Source organism: Oreochromis niloticus, linkage group LG1, assembly GCF_001858045.2.
Source record: "Oreochromis niloticus isolate F11D_XX linkage group LG1, O_niloticus_UMD_NMBU, whole genome shotgun sequence".
NCBI lineage: Eukaryota > Metazoa > Chordata > Actinopteri > Cichliformes > Cichlidae > Oreochromis > Oreochromis niloticus.
This window is the reverse complement of record NC_031965.2, coordinates 20,983,555-21,003,774: the sequence shown is the minus strand read 5'-3', so window position 1 is coordinate 21,003,774 and position 20,220 is coordinate 20,983,555. Positions and strand designations below refer to the sequence as shown.

The 20,220-nt window shown below is 38.7% G+C and overlaps 2 protein-coding genes across 2 annotated transcripts; both read left to right on the top strand.

The window, feature by feature from the left end:
* The first annotated feature begins 2,179 nt into the window (after window positions 1–2,179).
* vat1l (vesicle amine transport 1-like) lies at window positions 2,180–13,772 on the top strand. Its single transcript, XM_003442367.5, has 9 exons — window positions 2,180–2,680; window positions 3,233–3,362; window positions 3,589–3,804; window positions 3,990–4,132; window positions 6,171–6,274; window positions 6,934–6,989; window positions 7,129–7,323; window positions 11,235–11,318; window positions 11,847–13,772. The coding sequence occupies exons 1-9, from the start codon at window positions 2,466–2,468 to the stop codon at window positions 11,943–11,945; spliced, it is 1,242 nt and encodes a 413-aa protein (XP_003442415.1). The 5' UTR covers window positions 2,180–2,465; the 3' UTR covers window positions 11,946–13,772.
* A 2,324-nt stretch (window positions 13,773–16,096) lies between these two features.
* Window positions 16,097–18,514, top strand: clec3a (C-type lectin domain family 3, member A). Its single transcript, XM_003442279.4, has 3 exons — window positions 16,097–16,530; window positions 16,631–16,717; window positions 17,807–18,514. The coding sequence occupies exons 1-3, from the start codon at window positions 16,419–16,421 to the stop codon at window positions 18,202–18,204; spliced, it is 597 nt and encodes a 198-aa protein (XP_003442327.1). The 5' UTR covers window positions 16,097–16,418; the 3' UTR covers window positions 18,205–18,514.
* Window positions 18,515–20,220: the final 1,706 nt, after the last annotated feature.

The window sequence follows — 20,220 nt, the reverse complement described above, 5'->3', positions numbered from 1 at the left end:
ATCTAATATTAAACATGGATTAAAAGTGAAAATATTAAGTTTTTCATAACATTTTTGCTGCTGTTGAATGCTGAAAAATGATGACAGAAAGCAAGTGGAAGCCTTAAACAATAGGCTTAAATCATTACAGTTTGAACCAGTGTATAAGGACATGTAACTTAACATATTTATATTTGGTGATAACAATGTGATTGAAATTATGTATATATTTTGTTGATAGAGCTCTAAAAGTCAGCTTCAGGACCGATGTTAAAAGGATGATTTTTGGGGTCTTTTGGAACCTGGAAAGTCTTTTTTTCCAGGAGTAACGTAGACGTTTATGATTAAATTACTTTAGATCCTGCTCTGTTAATGTTATTCAAACCTGAGTTTACCCTCTAAATGATAACATGGCCTATAGTTAATAAGACGTTTAACCAGGGTCACACAAAACCCACTGAGCTTTTAGCTGAACATCCAAAGCCCATGCCAAAGTTCATCGCTCTGATCTGTAGTTTTACAAATCTGTTTGAAGACCTTTCCACTCCGTTCACAGTTTTTTGTTATTTATCAAGGATGCCGCCGAAGCAGCCAGCATGTTTTTGAGCTCAGAAATTCAAAGAAGTACAAAAAGTGAATGTCAGACAAGTGTTATTGTGGCGTCTTATGGCTTCTTCAGAATGTGTAGTAAGCAGTAACGCTTATAATAACTTTATTTATTTTAATATTTAATATTAATATTTCATTATTTATTTATGCTTGGCACACATAATTGGCTTCTTTTTGTGCTTGAGAAATTTTAGCTTAAACCTTTTGCAAAGAGGTGGGTTCATAACAGAAAACAGTTATGATAAAATTAGGAGCGAGTGTAGCAATTTATGATGCAGGAAGTTGAATGTTTCATCAGGTTTTTAAGATGTTGCCAGGGTTACAGGTTTACACCGTAACCTTGGCAACAGTTGTTGCTTCTTGTGTCTGTTACCAATTTAAGCTTAAGTCAGTATACATTTTTTTTTAAATGAAGTTATTTTCTCCATGACTTGTAGGAGTTTATTCTACGAAGAAAATCAGAAGTCAAGAAACATTATACCACCTGATTTATTTATTTTTTTAATTGTAAAAAGGCTTTTACTTTGACACATGTATTAGCTTTTGTGTTAGGTAGCAAACACACATTTGTTAAAGGAAATAAACACAATGATAAATTAACATTTTCCTAGTTTTTCATTAGTTGTACCACCTGACATTGAACCACTCCAGGCTACATTTCAGTTGAATCTAGTTGAATCTATTTTTATCCATATTTAAGAGAGAGCTATAAATCTTTTCAGCCAGACATAAAGACTCCATAGTGTCCTCTGTATGCTGAAAATCTTTTTCAGTATTTTTTTTTTTAACCTTCATAATAAAAGTCTTATTGTTAGGTTGCAACCGTCTGACATACAAATTAATAAAGAAAATTTATTTTAGTTATCCCAAGAGCTTTAAATACAGACGCTTTTTTGCATCACTGGGGGAAAAAATATTATCTACAAATTTTTGGTTATTATCTCAAAATCTTGACTTACAAATGGGAGAAAAAAAGAAGACAAGTGGAAATTTTGAGTTTTTAATCTCAGAATTTGGGTTATGTATCTAAAAATAATAAATTAATAATAATGTGTTGACATTATTACTTATGAGTAAGTTAATTTTGACATATTTCATATATTTTTTTAAAAAATCTGTCTTTTATTTATTTATTTTTTAAGATATTATCATTTAAACACTGTTTAGCCCTGTTTAATAGATAATTTAAACAGACATTTCGAGGGATGTAAAATAATATTTTATATATCTGTATTAATATGTATCCAAATTAAAAATGTTTTATAGCTTCGAAGAAACTTCAAGTCTACAAGTCACGAATACATTATTTTAAACAGAAATGATGCACTGGGACAAACATTCATGCATGCCATGACTGATTGTTGTTCATTCCTCTTTAATTCTTCCAGGTTTGTTTTGTTTCCTCTGGTCATTTTTTATAGTTTAACCCTTTAAAGAAGAATAAAAAAAATATCCCCTTAAACTATAAAACGTTGAATCTTTATTATGAGGTTAAAGATTATTTATTTATATCCTACTTTGTTGTACTGCCGAGGGCATCTGAAGGAGTTATCAGACTTAAAAGTTTTGCGGGCGCTTCACCACCAGATGGTGCACTTTATAAGTCGTACCGGTGCAAGGAAGGATAATTCACCTGGATGAAATAATTTCCCTGATTTGAAATAGCAAAGTTTTTTGTTGAATTAATCGCCATCTGTGAGACTTAAAATACTGGAACTTTAAACCTGCGTAAGTGCACGTCGCTCGCAGATGATGAGGATTCAGCTTCCACTGTGGATAACCGTCCGTACAGCGCCTGCCTGTGTGCAGGCTGCACCGGCTGCACGCCCAAATCACACTCGACTAGGAACGGGGAGGCAGAGCAGCTGGTCTTCGACATGGCTAAAGAAGGAGCAGACATGACAGAGGAAACCGAGTACATGATAGACAAAAATGTGAAGAAAGAAATAGACAACGTGGAGACGTCTGGCAATGCCAAAGAAATGCGAGCGGTGATATTGTCAGGTTTTGGGGGTCTTAACAAACTCAGGGTGACCAAGAAGGCAATGCCCGAGCCTCAGGATGGTGAAGTGAAGATCCGCGTGAAAACATGGTAAATATGCGGGTGTCACTGTTTTTTATTTGTACTTGTGAGCTGCGGTCTGATCTGGTCTTTTACTCCCACGTTGCATGGTGCTTTTGAGAAGTCTAAACGCTGATCAACAAGGCTTACACAGAAATTCGCAGTCATGAATCCACAGGTCTCTTTTGGTACAGGAGGTTGGGTGGCTGATGTTCATAACAAGCATATCTGATGCCACAGTTTCCAGTCATTCTATGTCACACTTTCTATTTTCTAAGCGCTTGTTTACAAGATATTGAGCAAGTCGTTTGTCCCCAGGTTGCAGCTGAGCTTTTGCCAGTGTTAGCAGTGTGACACTGGGAAAATTAAAGTGTACTGTTTATCCACAGAGGAAAAGCCTGTGAGTCACTGCTCATAATAATGCAATAAACAGTGCTGGGTAATCCCTACGTCTCTTAACACCTCATGCTAAATATTTGATATTAAAAAGCTGTTACAGACTGTTCAGGGGCATGGTCGTCATCCAGATATCGAATCAGATGGATTCCACTGTAAACAAACAATAATTATTCTTTATTGCAGTGGCTTGAATTTCCTGGACCTGATGGTACGTCAGGGGACTATCGATAATCCCCCCAAACCCCCTCTTGTCCCTGGATTTGAGTGCTCTGGAATAGTAGAGTCAGTGGGTGAAAACACAAAGGGATTTGAGGTTAGTGTAATTACAGCTTGTTGATGCAGTTGTTCTATGAATACATGCTGCCAGAGAAGTACACCAATAAAACTAGAAAGGATGCAGATTGCAATAAGTGTTGTAAGCGTAACAATCAGAAATATACTGCTGTTAATTCATAATCTGCTAACACCTACTGCCACATGACAGGCTCACGTTAGTGTCTGCCGTGTGTTGACCTCCTTCCCTCACATGTTTCTTTCAGATAGGCGACAGAGTCATGGCTTTTGTGAATTACGACGCCTGGGCGGAGGTGGTTTGTGCACCCGTGGATTTTGTCTACAAGATGCCAGATGAAATGACGTTCGCTGAAGCAGCAGCCTTCTCCCTGAACTTTGTGGCTGCTTATATGATGCTCTTTGAGGTTGCCAATCTGCGAGAGGGGATGTCAGTGTTGGTCCACTCAGCAGGAGGTGGTGTAGTAAGTCCAGTTCTCATATGACTATTGCACACCCTCTAAACAAATGCACACATATGGAATTGTTGTTTAATCCCCACTATTAATCGTGCTATTTATGCTGTGGTATGATTTGTGTTTATGTCTGCTTTCCTTATCCTCTGTGCTCTCAGCCACTGATACATTATTATAACTGTTATTATTTTCAGGGTCAAGCTGTGGCTCAGCTGTGCTCCACCGTGCCTAACGTCACTGTGTTTGGGATCGCTTCGTGTTTCAAACACGCGGCCATTAGAGACTCCGTGGCTCACCTCTTTGACAGAAATGTTGACTACATCCAAGAAGTCAAAAAGTAAGTGTGCCGTGTAAGTGATTTTAATTCTTTTTGACAAATTTTGGCAACATTCACTCATTGAGTCAAGACTGAATGTGGAGATGTAGTCAGGTGATGATGTTGCCGGTTACCCATTTAAACTAATGTGACAATGCTTACTTAGCAGAGGGTAAGAGGCCTGCTGGAGGATGCAGATGTTACCGCTTGCCTTATTGGTCATGTGTGGCTGTGGTCACCATGGCAACTCACAGCTCATCTCAGCAAGCAGCAGCATTGTGTAGGGTGGAGGTCTGTAGCGGCAATGTGGAACAGCTGAGCCAATTAGGCCAGAGGAGCGATTTCTTACACGTTACACTGACATCAGAGCGCGCTGTGAGACGGTTTACGCTACAAAGAGACCGCTTGTTGCAAACATTCATGGGATTGGATGCGGTATGCCACAGGTCCACTGCAATTAATCTGCGCAGGTTTCATGTAGTTCTAACGATGTTGCAAAGCTTTTGATTATTTCATCACCAAATGGCCTCCTCTGCTTCACAGAGCTCTGGCAGTAATTATCTGTGGCCATACTAGAAACAGGGTAGATGCGCAGTAGTATGATGTATGAAAATCCATATTGGACAGGTTGTAATACTTACAGATTCAAATGGCTTGATTAGGAAATGGTTTTGAGTGCTTTCTGCATACATATCAGCAGTGGTAGTGGATTAATATGCCTTTCATCTCACTGGTCCACACATTCTTCTCAGGATCAAGTGCAAAGTACAATTAAATTAGCCCTTTTACAAAAGGCAAAAAACCATGAGAATCACAAGACCACCAAGCTGTTCAGCCAAGCGGGTGTTCGGGGCCACAAGGCAGAAAGTATGGACTTAATGTCCCCTTGATAATAACATGCCTTTCATTCTTTCATATACCGTCCACTAAAAAGTCTCATTATGCCCCATTTTTGTTCACTGGCTGATTCTGTGTGCAATGAGGTCAGAAACTTTTTGTACCACAGTGTAAAATATGTTACCGATGAGGAGCTACGTGGGCACTGCAACACATCAATAATCCCTGTATAAGAAAACGTGAGCTGCAACTTTTTCTCAGAGTACTCCAGAGAACCAAGCTCCTTATCTTATGAATCCATGATTAGACAAAACCTGAAGCTGCTCCAGCATGATTCACAGGCTGAAAACACACACACACACACACACACACACACACACACACACACACACACACACACACATAAATTATATATATATACATATATATATAAATTATATATATATGTATATATACTCACAGAGTATGTTTTGCACTTTTACATTTAGTGCTTGTGGACACAAACAAGCCAGTGCAGTCATATCTCTGCCTTTCACTGTACTTTATGTCAGCTGCTCGAATTCTTCATGACATTTTCAGTAAAGCTGAAACAATTAGTTGCTTAACTGATTAATGGTAATTGAATGTTGCCTGTTATTTGGATTTTAGATTAATCTACTGGTTATATTTTTACCCTTGTGAGCTTTCTAAATCTGGGTGACTGGGACTCAGGAGGTAGAGTGGGTTATCCGCCGGCTGAAAGGTGGGTAGTGTGATCCGCAGCTCCTCCGGTCTGCCTTTCAAAACGTTAAGATGCTTAACCCCAAAATGAATGTGGGGGTGACAGATAAAATATAGTGCTGTGTGAATGTGGCTTGTAGCGTCTAAGTTTCTTGAGGGCTCAGTAAGAGTAGAAACCTTTTATATAAACGCCTCCATTCCTTAAATCACTTGTTTGCTCAGTCAAAAGTGGAATACTACATTAAAAAGGCAATCTGGAAAAAAGTATTATGTCTAAAATCGATTCAAATTTGTCACAAATGTGTCCAAATCCTTTTTCTGCTAATCATACCACTGAGGCTAAATGTTTCAGCTTAAATCTGTGTTTATAATCATCTGTTCATTTATGAGACAACATTCAAATAATTTACTGGTTCTAATGAAGTGTTTAAATCTCTGCATGTTGCATGTTTATTAGCTGAATTGAATATTTGTAACTTTTCCTTTGTTCTTGGTGTTTTAGGATTTCTCCAGAGGGAGTGGACATTGTGCTTGACTGCCTGTGTGGGGAGAACACAGGCAAAGGCCTGAGTTTGCTGAAGCCGCTGGGAACCTACATCCTGTATGGTGGGGATGATATGTATTCCTTTACTGTGCAAAAATGTATCGCTTCAAAGTCAAAATAACTACATTGTAAATCTTACTTCAAATATTGAGAAGTACAGTCTCACTCTCAAGTCAAATTCCCTGGCCCAAAAAAGCAGTCTGGCACAAACACGCAGAGATTTTTATACCAGTTTGCGTGTGGATTAAAGAAGCTTTAGAGGTACTTTAGGTGGATTTTGTTACTTTTGCACAGAGCCCGAGTAGCTGTTTTACATTCCTCATGCTAATCTATCTGTCTTCTGGCTGCAGCTTCAATTTTTACACACACCCATAAGAGTGGTACAGATCTAGTCGCAAAATAGTGAGTGTCATTTGAATAATATATACTCCAGAGCCTGCAAATTGAATGTATTGTCCTTCACAGCAACCAGTCTTATCTGGTCTCCGTTAATTACTTTAGCTTCTGTCAAGCCTCATGAATCAAGTAACATGATTACAGGGAGATTAATTCATTATCTGCAGCCATACTCAAAATGTGCAAAGGCATACTTGCACAGATCTAAAGGGCTAAAGGTGCCAGCTGATCCTCCCCCACTCTCCCTTCATGCTTCATGGCTGCCAATTATTGACTAGTCACTTCTGTCCAGTATACAGAAATCCTTTTATTTTTGTTTTTTCAGGCGCGTCAAACATGGTAACTGGGGAAACAAAGAGTTTCTTCAGCTTTGCAAAATCTGTGAGTCAGAGATGCAGTCTATCATCAATATTTGAACGGAAACTACACCCTGTAACTGCCCAATCAATTATAAATCATAGGAAATGAAACAAACGCCCACTTCCGTCACCCTAGTTTGCTTGTTTGTTTGTTTTTACAGTGGTGGCAGGTGGAGAAGGTGAATCCTATTAAGCTATACGAAGAGAACAAAGTCATAGCTGGATTTTCGCTCCTCAACCTGCTCTTCAAACAAGGGAGATGTGGCCTTGTGAAATCAGTGATGGACAAACTACTGTGTCTGTATGAAGAGAAGAAGATCAAGCCTGTAGTGGACTCCCTCTGGGCGCTGGAGGAGGTAAGAACCTGAAGTAATCAGAGGGTTTAAGACACAGAGATCGATGAGGATCAAATTAAAAATGACCCGGTCACGCTGGCGACGCGATCCCAGATGCCAGAAAAAAATTTAGGAAGAATTCATTTAAACATCCTGGACAGAATATAATCTGTTGTTTGTCGTGCTGCATCTGTGGAACGTTGTCAGCTGTCCTTGGACATTCTTCCACAGATGGTGGGTAGGTTGAATCTTCCTGTTCAACTATTATGTCACACCAACACAAAAAGCCAAACAGCCCATACATCAATCACTTGACACTCGATTTCTACAGACTCTTTAAGTCTTCCTATAACTGTGATCATTCAGTTTCTCAGGAACCTTTGTACAGTAGATGCATGTTTCCTCTAATAATTTGATATTTACATTAAGAGATCTGGATCAGTCTTTTCCTGCATTGTGCAACGTTTAAAAGGGATTTGAGTTCAGGTGAACATCACTAGTAAATGAAGACCCATGAGTGGAAAAAGAGAGACTCATGAATACACCGTCACAATTGGTTGTGTGTAGAACATATTGAAGCATTGAAAACCAGACTCTTTCCATCACACAGGCAATTTTACAGACAGATGAATATTACCACATCTATGCTCGATTTCCTCTTTTTACTTTGCTCGCTCTGCTATATTTTTACAAGGGCATTTGTGGCTCACATCCCCATTGGTACATAAGCCTAATGGAAAAGTACCACTTTAAGAGAGCGTACCTGTGCTACTTACAGGGTTTTTCCTGCCTAGAAGAATTTTTAGTGCCCCCCAAAAAGGCTTAAATCCAAGCCAAAGGAAAATCACCGGCATCATAATGAAATACTTTTTTTTTAAAGCAAGTTTGCTAATTGGGGGATTTAGTTATCCAAGCATAATAATCTTTTCTGTTTATTAAAATGGTCCGAAATAACAGAAAATGCACCGATTTGTTTTAAACAAGGTAACATACACTCACTACTTTAATTGTATGCAGGGCCATCGTGCTTATTCATCCACTCAATCCCCATATTTAGCCATAAAAGCTCCGCCTTGTGATGCAGGCTTAGTCGGTGTGCATTTGACCAGTGCTGGGCTCCTTCATGAGAACAGTTTCAGTTTAACCTCTTGCTTTATATTTGTGATCCCCCCTCTGATGTCCACGTGTACCTGCAGTGGATACAGTAAAATGGCAGAAACAGTTCAGTGTTTTTCGTCTGTAGTTAAATGATACACAAAAATGGGCACAACCGTGGCCCATCGCCACAGCTGTTTTCTCTTATTTGCTTAATTAAACCATTTGCAAACAAGGAATGTGTGGGCTGTACAGATGGTGGTTGATTTATTCATTTTGCTGCACCTGTGGGGCGGAAAAGCTGCACTTTTAATATTCTTGTAGGTTAATGAATTCGGCAAAGCCTTGCAGCTCTGACTGACTTTACCTCGGCACCATTTCAGACCTAACAAATGTCAGAACCAATGAAGAACCTGCAGCTGGGGACTTGAGACTAAATGGACTGGTTTTTGTATAGTGTATTTCTGCTCAAAGCACTTTAAACAAACAGGCCCTTTTTTTCAACATCTAACTTTCACTCTAACATAATGGGAGCAACCCAAGAATACTATAATATGCAGAGTGGAGCAGGCAGTGATTGAACCACCAACCTTCCAATTAGTAGACAATCTGCTCTATCTCCTGAGCCATGGCCACCCCAGTCCACTGATATCCTGGTTGCTAGAAAAAGAAGCAGCAAGTTTATCCTTGGACTTTGTTTCACACTGAAAAATACCTCAGGAATTTAGATGAAAGCAGAGGCGGTGCAAGTAATAATCACAAAAAGCTTACTGTAAGTTATTCTAGACTCTGTCTACAGTCGGAGAGATATTTTTGTGAAATGATTTCTCATGGGAAACTTTCCATGTACTGTTGTCATTACTTTGGCAGATTGTTCAGGCTATTCACTGGAACCATTGCCCATGAAGAATCTCATTAGAGGGGAGGATAGCGTGGGATGTAGTGTCAGGGGCACAGCTTGCCTCGGTTGTTTATATGCCTGGAAGGAGAGGTTAGTTTACATGCTGACCATGGCAACCTTTCTTTCCGGAATGAGAAGTTGGACAATATGCATGGCTGGGACAGAATAATGGGAGATTTTCTAATCGCTTTTAGTTTCAGTCAGGAAAATATTGTACAGCTTCTACGCTGAATGCTATTAAAAATCCTGAAAAACAAAACTGAACCCACGTTGCATGATTATTCGTCATTATGTACAGAGACCTAATTCACTCAAAATGTAAGCGGAATTTATCCAACACCCAACCTCTTCTGGAAAGTTGCTACCTAACAGCAAAGTGCTGTACAAGTTTATGACCCAGTTTTCCTTTTGGCTTGATTTCTGCTTTTTGTTTAACAGTTGAATGGCTGTGACACAACGGGTTTCAGACAAAGGCATACACTCAGCTGCGTCTGTGTGAATGCATGATATGGCATGGTAATCTTTCGTGGTGGGTCTGATTTTATTTTTGCCCTTTTATCAGTAGCACCTAATAAAGTTGATTCTTTAACCGGTTAAGTAAGTTGCTGTCACAGCAAAATAAATAATGATGACTGGATGGCCTAGCAGTCATTCATAAACTTTGTTTCTGGTCTCCTTTTGTCTGCTGGATTGCAACACGGAACCAGAAAGCGTCGCTCGTTGTCACGTGTTGTGCCTCTCATTGCTCCCAGGCCGTGTTGGCATATGAAGAGTGGGTTTTTCGAAAACGGTGTACATTTGCAGGAGCCTTGTCAGTGCACGGCAAACTGTTGCCTCAGCTGCTGCGTCACGACTGGATATTGAATTATTTTCATTTGAATGCAAGCCATCGAGTTTGCCACGACGCAGTGCTTAGTGTGCTGGGATTTTGTTTACAGCCGCTGATGATGTGCACAGGGATTTCTATGCACCAGCACGCTTGCCTCAATCTACCGACAATACGCACCTTATCTCTGATTTTCTTTAGCTGGCAGTAAAGATCACACAGACCTAAAAGATTCTGACTCACTGTCTTACTCAGTTTTGCTCTCCTAGCAGGAGCACTGAAGTGAGGGGTTTTGCTAAATTTGAACGTGTCATGGTATTTTTCCACAGCCGAGTGGCAGAAGCCTCATCTTCATTTAAAGATAGTTTAAGAGCCCTATCATGTTGATACTTGATATCCTGTATTAGTATAACAGACGTGATGGGTCACCTATGGTTTAATCTGCAGTGTAGTGCACAGCATCACATTTTATCTCTGAAGACAGCATAATGTGTGCTATAGATGTAGCTTCCTAATTGAGTTTGTAGTCCCTGGTTCAGTTCCTAGACGGGTTGTTCTTTATTTTTAATTCTATCTACTGTAGCTATTGAATGTGGGGAAAACAGTGAGCCTGGTAATTAGGAGGTGTGGTCTGAGACTTTATTTATTTTGCAGAATGTGACTAAGATTTTTTGCAGTGGAGAATAAACCATTTCTGGAATAAGACTGCAGAAACGGTTATTCTTAATTTATCTGTTATTAGAGCCTGTCCCACCCTGCCAGATTTTCAATCCAATCTCTTGCTATAGATCTTGCATCAGTGAGGTGTTCAGCGTGATGTCAAATATCAGCCAGCAGAGTGAGTCAGCATCATTTTGTCAGCGTTAAGGCCATTAACTTTCCTCGCACAGGAAGCCTGTAATATAGCTGTGCTAAAAATGGATCCCGTGTCTACAATCTGCAGAAAATTATTGAATCTTTTTGTGGTTTTGAAATTTTATCAGCTGGTGTTTTTTTTTTTAATCTAATTTGACAGCAGATCATTTATTGTTAATCCGGCTTTTTTTACATGTTGAAAATAAGATCTGTGCGACTTTTTAAGAAGAGGTTAAAGTTATGTTTTCTTCTCAGGTAAAAGAGGCGATGCAGAGAATTCATGACAGAGGCAACATAGGAAAACTCATTCTGGATGTTGAGAAGTCTCCCACCCCTCTGGTAAGAAAGGCTTTTCTATAGCTATATAGATATTTTTCTCTTTTAAAAGGTGACAGACTACATACATAAACAGACGTGGCTGTTAAGAGTTTTAATTCCTCCATATGGATCGGCCTTATATTCAAGCCTACTGTAGTTTATGTAGGATTGTCTGGATGCAAAATCGGATAAATATGAATTCCAAGTCCACATTTTTAAGAAAATCTATAATGAAAATGATGTTTTTTTTAGAAATGCAAAAGGTATTCTTCTCACAGTTTATTTGCTAGCTGACTTACAAAGTGGCATTTGCAGTAAAACAATATATATATATATATATTTGACTTTAATTTGTTGACAGCACATTTTCTTCTCATGTCAGGATTGTAAGAGCTGGATTTCCTGTCCTCTTCATTTCCATTGTCATGTCAGCCCATCCTCTGCCCATTAGCAGAGTTCGCTGTGTGATTTGATGTCAGCTCGCATTTATTTCCCCCTCTGTTTCCACTAAACTGTTAATGGTGGCAGTAAAAAATGTTTTATCTGTAGATGGCCAGCGACAGCACGGAGACCAGTGAAGCAGGAGAGGAAGAAGAGGAGCCCGAGGGAGACAACGACAGCAAGGAGCGAATGCCTTTTATCCATTAGACCCAACAAAAACCCACTGCAGCACAGTTTCACCAGAGCAACACAACCCCACTCGTGTGTGTTTGTGTGCACGTGCTGTATGCATGAATGTATGTATGTGCAGTATACTTTAGTGCCTCTTGTCTGTTTCCTATTATGTGTCAATTGATTAGTCAAAGCAAAGGATAGGATGCCACAATGTGCAAGAGCCATTTTCAACACAGTGTTACATTATATGCTGTACTATGAAGTAATTACCTGCTAGCCAATAATATGAATAGGTTTGTGTTCACTTTATAGTTAACTGCATCTGCCCACAGTTTATTAAATTAACAGCAAACCGCATTTAAACCTGCCGACCTGCTATTCTCGTTTTATGATTAGCACCCCATGAAATAGATCAAGTAAAGCGCCTAAGTGTCAAATAGAAACAAGGAAACGCGTCTAAATATTTCACAGCACGGGGGAAAAAAAGAAGTATTTTCTGTGCCCAGCTGTGAGAATTAAAAGCGAACAGCTGAAATAGGTTTGAGAAAGTGACCCCGGTGTTCTAATTTTTCCGATTAAGGGAGTGCATCCCTTTGTTGTGTTAACTAATATGTAAGCCAGGAGAGGCAGAAAAGACTGAGTGTAGATATTTGCATGACATTTTATGCTAATGTGCCAACCTTATATTATGGGATCACTAGTGCCTTTGAGCTACAAACAAGTGTTAAATACTTGAAATGTATTCCTTATGTGCAGTTCACATTGAACAAACAAACAAAAAGTTATTTTTAGGTGGAAAATGAAGTGTAATCTGTTTAAAAAAAAATCCTCATTGGATCGTGTAATAAGAGGGATTTGGACTTATTTTTCCCACTGAACTGTATATTCAGAACTTACATAATGTGTAACACCGCGATTGTAACGTTTATAGTTTCCAATCAGAAAACCATGGACAGTTTTGTAAACACTTGAGTAGAACAGGACAAATTTCAATTTATTAAAATCCTGGTTTTTCTTGAGCATTAAGTAGTTAGTCGGACTCAGACTGCAGTTTAAGGTATTTAGAGTCTCTAGCTTGCCTGTCTGACCAAAGTTGTTTACTTGCTGGTGCCTCACAACAAAAGTGCCGTAAAACTCCATAAATGACGACATATTTTTACAGTGAGCTCGTGTATGAGGCTGATTTAGGTTTGAGGAACACTGTGCATTGCTTTAGTTAAGTATGGCAAGCTCTGCTTTTACTCTGCAAGTACACCCACCTACTCAGACAATTTTATTTTTTAAAGTAGAGAAAATCTGCTACACTATTTCAATTTCTCTAATTACGCTACCTTGCTTACTTGGTGTGTTTGTATTGGCTAGCTGTTTGAATCCTTCATCATTTTAGGCTCATCTACAAAAACAACACAGGAAGTCAGTGTTTTGTAATTGAAAAAAGTAGAAACTAGTAAATGTGTAGCTTAAAAGTTATGAGTAAACACTGCATGCTTTAAATGTGATAAACAGTGAAGATAAGATGTTCAATGGGTTTACTAAAGTGATCAGATAAATTATATCCTAGACTTGAAATTTAGGGCGTTATTTAGACAATTTGGGGAAGAAAATCTAAAATTCGATGCCTTCAATGTCCCTGTTAGTGTCTGTGTGCGTGAGAGAGACAGATGTATGTGTATTCATATTGCCTCGTTTAAAAAAAAAAAAGAAAAAAAGAAAAAAATGTGTACAACTTGTTCAGCACTGTAGTGTGTTCACAAAATTCCTCAAACTATGGTTTACCTGTGATATATTTTTGTCACATTTTTGTTGTGTACTTTCTTTGAGCACTGCTCTGTTTACTTGAATAAATTTATCTGCAAAGCAGTTCTCGCGATTTCGACTGGGTGTTCAGGCGCTCATTAATGCAAATGTCTAATCAGCCAATCGCATGGCAGCAACTCCATTCATGTAGGCATGTAGACACGGTTATTATGGTGAACATGGTGATTTAAGTGACTTTGAACTCATGGTTTTTGGTCACAGATGGGCTGACTATTTCAGAAATACTTTGTTTGGGTGAAAATGTCTAGTTGATGTCAGATGAGAGTAACTGATTACAACCAGTATGAAGAAGAGCATCTCTGAATGTCCATAATATTGAAACTTAAAGCAGCCGCACTACAGCAGCAGAAGAACAGACTGGGAGCCACTCTTGTCTGCTAAGAGCATGAGGCTATAGTTCACATAGGCTCACTAAAATTGGACAACGTGAGATTGGAAAAATGTTGCCTGGTCTGACAACTCTTGATTTCTGCTGTGACATTTGAAGGGTAAGGTCAGAATTAGGTGTAAACAGCATGAAAGCATGCCTCATGTCAACAGTTTAGACTGCTGCTGGTGTAATGGTGTGGGGGATATTTTCTTAGCACATGTTGGACCTCTTAGTAGCAACTGAGCATCATTTAAACACCACTGCCAGCCTGAGTATTGTTGTCATGTCTTTTAATGTCGACAGTGTACCCATCTGATGGTCTACAGCAGGATAACATTTAGGTCTAGCTTACATTATAGGTTTAAAACTTTAATATTATGTTATAATGAAGGCTGGAGTGAGGACCCAAACAGACAAGAAAACAAAAGGGGATGAAATTAGGATATTACTGCCTGATAAAAAAGTCCAAAATGTCAAGAAACCAGAAGTAAAAAAAAAAAAAAAAAAAAAAAAAGTAAACAATGCACCAAAGAAGAAATTCAAAAAGGAATGAACATTGCAAGTAAAGATGAACGCAGGGTTATACACCATCAGGAAACAGGTGGGGATGGGGGCACAGCTGAAACTAATTAAGACAAGTGAAGACAGTCAGGGTGGGGCTGAGAATCACAAAGAAGAAGAAAAAATGCAGGTAAAAAGCATCTTGAAAGTAAAACAGGAAGTAACCAGATGACTGAGAGGTGAAGAAAAAGGTACACAAGAGGGGGGAAGAGACTTACAGGGAAACACATGAGGAGATGGCTATGAAATCAAAGCAGGGACTACACTCAAAATACAAAAACTCATAATATACTGGATAGAAAAAGCAAGAAAAAACCCAAAACTAAACAAAAACTGAAACATAATATCAAAATATATTAACAGGAATCTGAAACACAAAACTCGTGACATACAAGTAAATCAGATTCTTTGTAACCCTTCAGTGTTGCACCAGATGACAACAGAGTCAGGGATTTCTCTTTAAACAGAGAGCTGAAACACAGTTGTGTTGCTAAAGAACACATGGATCTCAGAGGAGGACAATGGTGCTTGTGTCTAATGACGATGGCGGTCGAACATTACTCAGTTTCATATTGGCTTTTGCTGTGATGTCCCCTCAGTCTGTTTGGTCAGAATCAGGAGTGCACTCTGGGCAAAACTGCTGCTTATTTGAAGATTCATACACATTTGGCCTTGAGCAATGAGCAATTATTAGTTAAACCAGAAATAACCTGCTACGTAGCTGTCTGTCTACCTTGGTGTTTGATCTGCATCTTAAGTGTGCCTCGAGAGGAAGAAAAAGTGCCAGCAGAGGTTCCATTCGAACATCATACATTAATGTGCTTACACAACTTTATTCAGTGCCACTGAGTACTAAGCAATGAGCCAATAAAAGCTCATTTTGTAGGCTTGCTTGTTTCTCACATGTTCACAGCATCATGTTGACACATATGCATCTATATGTATTACATTTCTTAATAAATAATTGGAATGCATTATTCCAGAGAATATTTCACTCAGGGGGTGGATGTATTTAAAAAAACAGTGTGCGGATCTAAAATAGGAAAACGTGCTTGAACTGGTTTTGACAGTTGTATAGCTATATTGAGCAAGTATGCCCAAGAGGGTTTTTTTTTCTTATTTAGCTCCCACTCCCATCTGTATACATCTCCCTCTAAAAATAACTCGCCTGCATTAAAGCTGTAAACTGGCCTTCTAATAGGAGCCTTATGTTCAAATATTGCATAACTGTCCCTGTGATTGAAACAGGTCTAGAGCTAGGTTGTATTGATGTACCAGAAATATTTAGTTGCTTAAATTTATTGAAGTCGTTGGTTAAACCTTTCCTGAGCACAATGATAATTCACCGCACTGCTAGGCTGCATCATTTGACACTTAAGAGATGGTAGAAGTTTTCGTATCTCAAGTTGATTACGTCCAAATTTAACATGTGAAAAGAGGAAGAACACTCTGTAGTATTGAAGCAGTCAATGGATTTCAGGTTTGTTTGTGAAATGAAAGTGAATGCTGCTTAGCGCACCTTGTCCCAAGTAAATATTTATCTAAAAATAACTCAACACAAGGAAATCATTATTGGCCTCCACCCTTTTTTACCTCCCTCACCTCCTCCTGATGTTTGGGCAAAAACAAACACATTTAGAGCCAATACAGGGAAAGGCATACAGAGGGGCTGTATATATTGAGCAGCCTGCAGGGCTTTTGGTTCCTTTCACAGCAGCACAACGTGGGCCACTGTGTCCTGTACGCTGGCCGCAGACATGGCACGCCTGGCCCTCCCTGTCTTCCTCCTCCTCAGCTTCTCCTTGCTCCACATCTGCAACAGTGGTCCGTCTCGCACCAGGAAGGCTGTTTCACCTCGCCAGTCTGGAGGTAATTGTATAAATCCTATCAAATCATGGCTTTATCTGACCTGTGTGTGTGTGTGTGTGTGTGTGTGTGTGTTTTTCTTAATTGTCTCCTCCTTGTGCAGCTACAGAGGAGGAGGATGTGATGTCACAGATCCAGAGGTTGTGGCAGGAGGTGAATTCTCTGAAAGAGATGCTGGCACTGCAGACAGGTATTAGTGAGAGCTTTTCTGCATTCCCGATAAAGTAATATAAATGTTACTTCAACGAGACGAGCAAGAGTGTGAACAGTGCTGCATTTATAACTTAATAGCCAGAGTTTAAAATTCAGAGTGATTCTGTAATCTGATGCACATTTCACATCAACTAAAAAAGGAAGAAAAAAAATCGAGACGCTTTCACAACATACTCCAGTAGTGTGTAAAATCCATCAACTGCTGCTTAAGTGCTAATGTTTAAATTCAATATTTTGTCAGATATTGGCAGTGTCATGGAAAGTTCTCGAGTCTCTTGGGAGGTTTTCCACCTATTTGATTTCAAAATCTGAAGTCTGAGAACAGTACTGGATTTTCTGTGGCTGAGAAGAGGCTGTTGAGGATGCTGAAGAGCAAATTATTCTTTAATCAGCTACTGAGGTCTAGTTACAGTGTAATTATTTTAGTGTTTAGATCAGATACACTTGTAATTACTATGTAACTGCACATTGTCCAGATTCTTACCATTTAATTTCCATATAATAATAATAATTATGAACTACTGCTACTACTAATAATAAAAAAATAATAATAATAGTAATTTAAAAAAAAAAATCAAAATCCTCAATGTAAACAAGGATTTCTTGAACACAAAGTGAATGATTTAATGCAAATTAATGAGTCAGAAGAGACTTTGAAGAAAAAAAAATGAAATTAATACACAAACTCAAAAGGCTAATTCTGATATAGCATACCAATTTTCTGCTAAATCAATTATGAAAACTGTTGACTTTTTCTGTATTAATTAAAGAGAAATGTGCCTGAATATAAAATTGATCATTTCTTGAAATTAATATTTAATGAAATTGATAAATACAGCCTGCGGACATGAAACTTACCCCCTAATTGTAGAATGAACCTTATGGTGTCAGCTCATCAGTAGAGGGCAGCAACACTCCAAGAAGCCTTTAAATGCAAAGTAACAGGTTCACTTGCAAGCTGCATGATGGTTACATGAATAGTTCTTGCAATGTAATTTGATGGGACTAGTTTATAGTGTTACTTTACCATTCATTAAGTCATGAAGTAAATGCTTTGTGTTTTCAGTGTGTCTCCGGGGCATCAAAGTTCATAGAAAGTGTTATCTTACAATTGAGGAACCCAAACATTACCATGAAGCAAATGAAGACTGCATTGCACAAGGTGGAACTCTTGCAACACCGCGGGACATGTTGGAAAACAATGAACTGAGAGACTATGCAAAGAGGAGTGCTCCCGGGTCCAAGGACTTCTGGATCGGTGTGGCAGACATAGTGAAAGAAGGCCAGTATGTCGATGTCAACAGCCAGCCAGTCCACTTCTTTAACTGGGATCGCTCCAAGAAGCAGCCCACAGGAACGAAGAGGGAGAGCTGTGTTGCTCTTTCAGTGGCTGCACAAGGAAAGTGGTATGATGAGGTGTGTCGCAGCCTGAAAAAGTACATCTGTGAATATGTCATTCCCTGAAGCCAGAAGTGGAAAGAAGAAATTAAATAAAAGGATGTTGACAATTTGATGCAGGTTTATTTGACTAGAACTTTACAAAAACCTGTTGTCTATGATAGGAAGATTTTTTTTCTCTGTGGTTATTAATTGGGTTCTAAAACAATCCTAATATTCAAATTAGTAACTATAGGTGGATTTTATATGAGTTCTCTGTGATACAAGAACTTTATCTTCACATGAAGCAATTCCCAATGGCTCGGACATCGACTGAGCAGATCATGAAATTAAAAATTATGAGTGAAATTTCACTGAAATAAACAATATAAGCTTCTGTTGTTTCCTGGCAATTTTTTCATTTCACCATTACTTTTCTACATTAGGTTTAGTCTATTAATTTCTTCATTTTACACTTTACATTAATGCAACTGCATACATAAGTATGAGAAAGTTCCTTGGTGCACACTTCAACTTCTCATGAAGTATTTTTGACTGTGTTTCACACTCATTGGTGTGAAACTGCAACAAAACCCACAAAATGATAACATTTTGTTTTATCGGGAAATGCAACAAGTTTGAGGGACCCTTGTTGCACAACAGTCATAAAATGTATTGACTAAAAAAAAGTAGCACTAGCAGTTCTGAATGTTGAGTAACGTTTAAACATTTCCTGGCTACAATCTATAAGAGGCCTGAGCAGCATAGCAGGGCTGTGGTAAAACTGGAGCTTGAGGCTCAATTGTTCTCAATTTTTCAGATTTTTTATTTATTTATTTATTGTGCATGCAAAAATCTAAAGCGTCTAACATTTTCACTGTCACAGCTTGATTGAAATGGAGTATTATTTTACAATGTAACTATTAGAGACTTGCTAGTATCTCTAGAACAGATTAAATGCTATAATGACCCCAGATCATCATTTGTTCCCTAGTATCAGTCTTGTTTTTTTGTACTTACTGCAGGCACCAATGACCGCTATTTCTATAATAATACATGACTTCATCTTTTTTTTTTTTAAATATAGGCCTCTATTTTGGTGTCGTAAACGCTAGCCCATCCACCAAACTACATCTGTGTAGTACAGACTTTAAAATACAGACTTTTGCCACCTGACCTTTCTTTGGAACGTGGGAGGATATCTGGATCGCCAAAAATAAACTCAAACTAGCACGACACATGCAGTGACACAGAATAGAGCTGTTATCACACCTTGAACCTTTGTGAGGTGACAATGTCAAATATTTACCCCTGTTTGCTCTGAATTGCTGCTGCCACACTGCAGTGCAGATGTCCGGTTATAGGAAAAATAATTTTGGTCATCTAACTACAAAACACCAGTTTAACAATGTACAGATGAGAGTTCAGCAACTACTATGTCACTGTCCACCACATCTGCTCTTCAGTCACAGCCAGCTGAGATGGTTAAGATGGCGACTACTAACCACGGGTCAAGGCAGGGACATTTATGTCTCTCTCCCCCTTTTATGCTAACTCTTCAATCTGTAATGAGCACCTATATCCCTCCCCACAATAAGCTATTAAAAAATGATGAATTCACATCTGCGGTATATGGAGACAGCTTTATTACACTTCTAAAAGAGAGCCCCAGGCAAAAACGAGCAGCTGGGACCCCATTAAACACCTGTTCCACCCCTTTTCTGTGCACTGAGTGCTGGCCAAACTGATGTGTACCAACCCATCCATCCATCCCTTTTGCTAACCTTTTATCCAGCTATCATCATACTATAATGACTGTAGTGTATATATGCTTATGTGTTCTCTATCTCCTCTTAGACAAGTGGACCATTCTTGATGAAACTTTGCACAAACATTGCTGAGGACACCATGAGACCAACATCTGTACGATGCATACAAATATTTTATACAAATCACACAATCGTATTTATATTTTATAACACTGAATGGAATGTCAGATTAGAATGGTGTGTCATAATATATTTGTATCATATTTATTGATGTATGCATGTTTCTTATCTAGTTTGCTAGTAAAGTAAAAGGCAGGGTATACCCTAGACAGTT